Source organism: Pantherophis guttatus, chromosome 9 (genome assembly GCF_059756535.1).
Source record: "Pantherophis guttatus breed Tessera chromosome 9, ASM5975653v1, whole genome shotgun sequence".
In the NCBI taxonomy this organism is placed as follows: domain Eukaryota; kingdom Metazoa; phylum Chordata; class Lepidosauria; order Squamata; family Colubridae; genus Pantherophis; species Pantherophis guttatus.
The window spans coordinates 11,949,936-11,955,188 of NC_142071.1; the positions used below are offsets into that span (position 1 = coordinate 11,949,936).

The 5,253-nt window shown below is 40.1% G+C and overlaps 1 protein-coding gene across 1 annotated transcript; it reads left to right on the forward strand.

The window, feature by feature from the left end:
* Positions 1-1,678: 1,678 nt before the first annotated feature.
* LOC148112471 (uncharacterized) lies at positions 1,679-3,078 on the forward strand. Its single transcript, XM_087875856.1, has 2 exons — positions 1,679-1,855; positions 2,014-3,078. Exons 1-2 carry the CDS (start codon positions 1,679-1,681, stop codon positions 3,034-3,036), a joined length of 1,200 nt encoding a protein of 399 aa, XP_087731982.1. The 3' UTR covers positions 3,037-3,078.
* Positions 3,079-5,253: the final 2,175 nt, after the last annotated feature.

Below are 5,253 nucleotides of genomic sequence, written 5' to 3' on the forward strand. Positions count from 1 at the left end.
TATCCAGACAGCTCCCCCCCACCTGGTTTCAATGACAGCTGTAGCAAGCAAGTAATATAAAAACGGAGGTTGACACTTAGTTTGTTTTTAGTAGGTGCCCTTAAATCAAAGTTTAACAATTCCACAATGTTTCTAAATTTGGGTAGCATCTTAACTCCCCTCCCATCAATTATTTTTTTTAAATGACTTTAGAGCTTTTGATACTTTGATTCTTATTCTCAGTTTGAAGTAGATTTTACTGTAACTTCAAGTCAATTTGCTCAATCAAATTAGAAAGGTGAACTGGAATGTCACATTGAATTAATATTCTGTCGATTTGAAATGGACGCATCAGATTGATCAATGATCCAGATCAAATTGATCAGGGTTGATCCACATACTCCTGTGTCCGTCTTTTTTTCTCTAATGCCACTCCCTCTGACTTTCCTCTGAAAAAGTCATATACGTTATATACATCTAATGGAAATATTATTTACTGTAATTTGAAAATGATATTTCTGCTGATAGAACTGAAAGTTGCATTTCTTTTTGATGTCATCTGCATAGTGCAGAAAGCTAGGGAAACAAAAATTAATGTGAAGCAGCAGATAACAGCAACAGCAAGAAAAATTGAAAGATACGAAGCCAGACTCATCCAGTACAAACAAAATCAATTGTTCCAATCAGACCAAAGATGGTTATATCAGAGTCTGAATCAGAGGGGGGATACGAAAATTGAAAAACCTGAAAAAATGGCAACTACTCAGTTTTGGAAAGACCCGTGGGAGACTGAGAAATGTTACAACAAAAATGCTGGGTGGATCATGAGACAAAATTCTCCAAGAACAAAATGGACCAACTGAAAATAACTACTGAAATGATAAGCAATAGAATGAAAAAAATCAAGAACTGGACATCGCCGGGCAATGATAAACTGCATGGCTTTTGGCTCAACTATCTGATCAGCCTGCATGGAAAAATGGCCAAACATTTCAATGAGATGCTGCAAACAAGAAACATCAGCGAAAGGTTAACAGTTGGGAGAACCTACTTGGTACAAAATGATCCAGCAAAAGGGGCAACACCTGCAAATTACAGGCCAATAACATGTCTGCCAACCATGTTCAAGCTGCTGACTGGCATTATAGCTGATAGGATCCAGGATTACCTAGAAGCAAATAACATCTTGCCAGTAGAGCAGAAAGGAAACAAGCGAGGGAGTAGAGGCACGAAAGATCAGCTCCTGATCGACAAAATGATTCTAGAGAACTGCAAAAGCTGAAAAACAAATCTGCATACAACTTGGATTGACTACAAGAAAGCATTCGACTCACTACCGCATAGCTTGTTCATCAAGTGCCTGGATGTCATTGGAATATGCAAGTGCACTGGTACTTTCATTGTAAATGCGATGAAGCACTGGAGAACAGAACTGTTTATTGGAAGTGAAAGCTATGGACTGGTCAACATCAAAAGAGGGATTTTCCAGGGTGATTCTTTGTCACCTCTGCTGTTCATCATCGCCATGACCCCTCTGTCAACAATTTTACAGAAAACTAACCTGGGTTATCAAACTGCTAAAAATTCACAGAAAATCTCTCACTTGCTGTATATGGATGACCTGAAGTTATACGAAAAATCAAAAATTGAAATCCAGTCACTGACCAATACAGTTTGAATTTTCAGCACTGACATCAGCATGGAGTTCGGCCTGGACAAATGTGCCACAGTGGCACTGAAGAAAGGGAAGATCGTAGAAAGTTATGGAATTGAAATGCCCAATGGACAAACCATCAAGTGCCACCAACCCGAAGCCTACAAATACCTGGGCATACTGCAGCTGGACAATATCAAGCACGGGCAAGTGAAAAATGTGGTCAGCAAAGAATACACACAAAGAGTCAGGAAACTTCTAAAAAGCAAACTGAATGGCGGTAACACCATCAAGGCTATAAATACCTGGGCCATACCCATCATCAGATATACTGCTGGGATCGTAAACTGGACACCGGCAGAGCTGGACAGCCTGGATAGGAATACAAGAAAACTGATGATATACACTATGCTCTGCACCCACGTAGTGACATCGACAGGCTATATTTGCCCAGAAAAGCAAGCGGCAGAGGACTTCTGCAAGTGAAGCAGACAGTCGAAGAAGAGAAGCATGCTCTGGCAGATTGTGTGAAAGACAGTGTTGAACCAGCTCTGCTGGAGGTCAACAAGAGGAAGCTGCTCAAAGTGCAGCAAACCAAGACTCAATATAGGAAAACAGCAATGCAAAATCGGGCTGACAGCTGGTGTAACAAAGCACTGCATGGACAGTTCCTTGAGAAGATCCAGGGAAAAGTAGATAAGGAAAAGACCTGGTTATGGCTGACCAACGGAAGACTGAAGAAAGAGACAGAAGGCTTGATTCTTGCAGCCCAGGAACAAGCCATCAGAATGAACATAATCAAAGCCAGAATAGAAAAATCTACTGATGACCCCAAATGCAGACTCTGCAAAGAAGCGGATAAAACCATTGATCATATACTGAGCGGTTGCAAGACAATAGCTCAGACTGACTACAAACAACATCATAACACAGTCGCTCAGATGGTCCACTGGAACTTGTGTCACAACTACCATCTGCTTGTAGCAACGAACTGGTGGGATCATAAACCTGAAAAAGTGGTCGAAAATGAGCATGCAAAACTACTGTGGGACTTTCGAATACAGACTGACAAAGTTTTGGAACACAATACCCCGGATATCACGATTGTGGAGAAGAAAAAAGTGTGGATCATCGACATTGCCATACCTGATGACAGCAGAATTGACGAAAAACAACTTGAAAAGGTCACCAGATATCAGGACTTGAGAATCGAACTGCAGAGACTCTGGCATAAACCAGTGCAGGTGGTTCCAGTGGTACTCAGCACATTGGGTGCTGTGTCCAAAGACCTAGGCAAGCACTTAAAAACAATTGGCGCTGACAAGATCACTATTGGTCAGCTGCAGAAGGCCACCTTACTGGGATCTGCTCGCATAATCCGCCGATACATCACGCAGTCCTAAACACTTGGGAAGTGTTCAACTAGTGATTTGGGATACGAAATCCAGCATGGTTATCTTGTTTGCTGTGTATACTGTCAAGTTTGTGTATAATAGTAGTAATAATAATAATAATAATGATGATGATGATGATGATGATGATGATGTATTTTGTATGTATGCAGCAGCTGTCATAACCACCAAAGAACTGGGGTTGAAAATACAAAAGAACCAAAGAGGCAAGAAGGGGAAGCCTAAGTGGAAAATTCGGTTAGAATTGAAGATCAAAAAAGTACGTGGAGATTTGAGCAACTTGAAGAACCTAAGGCAAGGTCAGCTAAAGAACAAGCAGGTCAAAAGCAGCCTGGAAGCAAGATACGATCTGAGGAATAAGGAGATTGTGGTAGTAATTGAAGAGCTGAAGCAGAGGGTTGTTGCCATTGCTGAAAAGATTAAAGGTATGAAAACCGAGTAACTCAGTTCAAGGAAAACTCACAGTTCAGAGCAAATCAGCACCAGTTTTATAAGAGCTTAGAAAATGGAGATGGAGTAACAACAAATGAAAAGCCTGATAAAGAGAAAGCTCTGAAATTCTGGAAGAATTTGTGGGAAAACAACAAGAAGCACAACAGAAATGCAAAATGGATCAAACAGTTTGAGGACTTTATTAAAGTGCATAAAATGGAAGACGTGAAAATAACAAAAGCAATGGTGCAAAGACAGTCAAGAAAAGTGAAGAACTGGAGTGCACCTGGACCGGATGAGCTGCATGGCTTCTGATTAAAGGCACCTACAAGTGTGCACAAAAGATTGGCAACCCAGATGAACCAGATCCTAAAAACACCTGAAAATGATGAATGGATGACAACTGGTAGGACATTTTTGATCCAAAAAGATAAAGAAAAAGGAAAGGACCCTGGAAACTATAGGCCAATCACCTGTTTGCCAACAACATACAAGCTTCTTACTGGTATCATTGCAAACCAAATCTATGGATACCTGGAAAGAAATAACTTGCTTCCTGTAGAACAGAAAGGATGCTGCAAAAACTCAAGAGGAACAAAGGATCAATTGCTGATTGACAAACTAATCCTAAAGAACTCAAAGAAAAGACAAAGCAACCTGTTCATGGCTTGGATAGACTATAAGAAAGCATTTGATTCAGTTCCCCATAGCTGGATCAAGAAATGCCTGGAAATGTTAGGCATCAGCAGCAACATACAAAAATTCATGGAATCTTCAATGAACCTCTGGAAAATGAAACTTATGGCTAATGAATTTATTAATTGAAAGCACAAAAGAATTCAGCCAATATATCGGTATGCAGTTTGGAATTGACAAATGTGCAACAATAGTAACCAAAGCAGGCAAGATCATAGAAGAGGATTGAATAGAACTAGAGAATGAAGAAATGATAAAGGCAGTAAAATCAGAAGAAGGCTACAAGTACTTGGGGATTTTAGAAACCTCTGACTTAATGCATAATAAAGTCAAGGAATCAAATTCAGCCAAGTACATTCGGCGAATTCGTAAGATATTAATGTCCAAATTGAGTGGAGGAAACATCATAAAAGCCATAAATACCTGGGCTATACCTGTGATTAGATACTCTGCAGGAATAATTGACTGGACCCAGATGGAGTTAGACAATTTGGACAGAAAAACAAGGAAGCTTATGACAACGAATCATGCCTTGCACCCTAAAAGTGATGTTGACCGATTATATTTACCAAAAGCAGAGGGTGGTCGAGGACTCCTACAAGTAAAGCAGACTGTGGAAGAAGAAAAATGCAGCTTGAATGATTACATCCAGAAAGGTGAAGAACTAATGATTAAGGAAGTAAATAAAGGAGACTTTTTAAAGACAACTAAAACAAAAGCAGAATACAAGAAAGAAGTAATTGAGCAGCGAGCTGAAAATTGGAAAAGCAAAGCTCTGCATGGCCAATACTTGAAAAGTATTGAAGGCAAAGCTGACCAGAAACTAACTTGGAACTGGTTAAGATCAGGACTACTGAAAAAAGAAACAGAAAGCTTTATTTTGGCAGCTCAAGAACAAGCCCTAGCCACAAACTGCATGAAAGCAAAAATTCAACATGTTACCACCAACAGCAAATGCCGCCTCTGCAATGAGAAAGATGAGACAGTCGACCACCTGATCAGTGGGTGCAGCAAAATTTCACAAACTGACTACCTACAACGCCATGACCGTGTTGCTAAGATCATTCACTGGAAATTGTG

Excerpts from the sequence above, each read along its gene's own strand:
- LOC148112471 (XM_087875856.1), top strand. The coding sequence starts at position 1,679 with ATGGAGTTCGGCCTGGACAAATGTGCCACAGTGGCACTGAAGAAAGGG. Across the intron at positions 1,856-2,013 it reads ACGGGCAAGTGAAAAATGTG|GAATACAAGAAAACTGATGA; the intron begins GTCAGCAAAGAA and ends CAGCCTGGATAG.